The 862-nt window shown below is 35.4% G+C and overlaps 1 protein-coding gene across 1 annotated transcript; it reads right to left on the bottom strand.

Annotated features, from left to right (window-relative positions):
• Positions 1-129: 129 nt before the first annotated feature.
• On the bottom strand, positions 130-853 carry LOC126910139 (uncharacterized). Its single transcript, XM_050692524.1, has one exon. It carries the CDS (start codon positions 673-675, stop codon positions 130-132), a length of 546 nt encoding a protein of 181 aa, XP_050548481.1. The 5' UTR covers positions 676-853.
• Positions 854-862: the final 9 nt, after the last annotated feature.

Genomic DNA, 862 nt, shown 5'->3' with positions numbered 1-862 from the left:
TAATATATATTTAATAATTATTAGCATAATTATGGTATACGTACTCTAGTTTATAATGACCGTAAGCGTAGGTAGTAATACTGTCTTCTGATATAAACCGCTTATCATCTAAACGGTTTAATGTCATTTTCATAGTCTTAATGGTGTATATTCGGTGTTGNCCCGCTTATCATCTAAACGGTTTAATGTCATTTTCATAGTCTTAATGGTGTATATTTGGTGTTGAAATGATCTGATTGACACATTTTCTCTGTATGGTGTATAAGTCGGGTACTTTACAACGGGGCAATAAGGGTCAACGGCTCTCTCATGAATGTTGTTTACAACCATCGTACCATAAGTAGCCGCTGTTGCATGAGCTTCGCTTACTGTAGGCTCCTCTTCAGCATACAAACACCGTTTCAGGTCCTCGACTGTAAGATGATTTTTCACAACGTGACCACGTATCCCTTTTGCCTTAATTTTTTCTTTACCCTCCAAGTCAAAACCATAACATTTTGGTCTTAGACTAATAAACTCCAATATAGATTTCCCCGGCGCTTCGTCACTCCACAAACCAGGCACCTTTTTGTTAGCGTTTGAATAACACGGGTGACTGCTCGGCAAACCTGAAGTGTCAAGTCTAGCCAATAGATCAGGATTTTTCTTTGCCACCGCGTAAAAGTCATCACCCATGATAAAGTACACTAATGAATCTAAACAATAAAATCAAAAAATAAAATCATTAAATTTTTTTAATAAAAAATATTAATTAATCTATCTGTGTCACCATATAACAGTTGTGCACGGTCTTTGAAATATTTCTTCATTACGTTATAATGGAAATCGTATACCAGAGTTTTACTAATTTCTAAAATTGCGA

This window comes from Daktulosphaira vitifoliae, unplaced genomic scaffold, assembly GCF_025091365.1.
Source record: "Daktulosphaira vitifoliae isolate Bord-2020 unplaced genomic scaffold, ASM2509136v1 Scaffold_4903, whole genome shotgun sequence".
In the NCBI taxonomy this organism is placed as follows: Eukaryota; Metazoa; Arthropoda; class Insecta; order Hemiptera; family Phylloxeridae; genus Daktulosphaira; species Daktulosphaira vitifoliae.
This window is presented reverse-complemented; position numbering and strand designations above follow the sequence as displayed.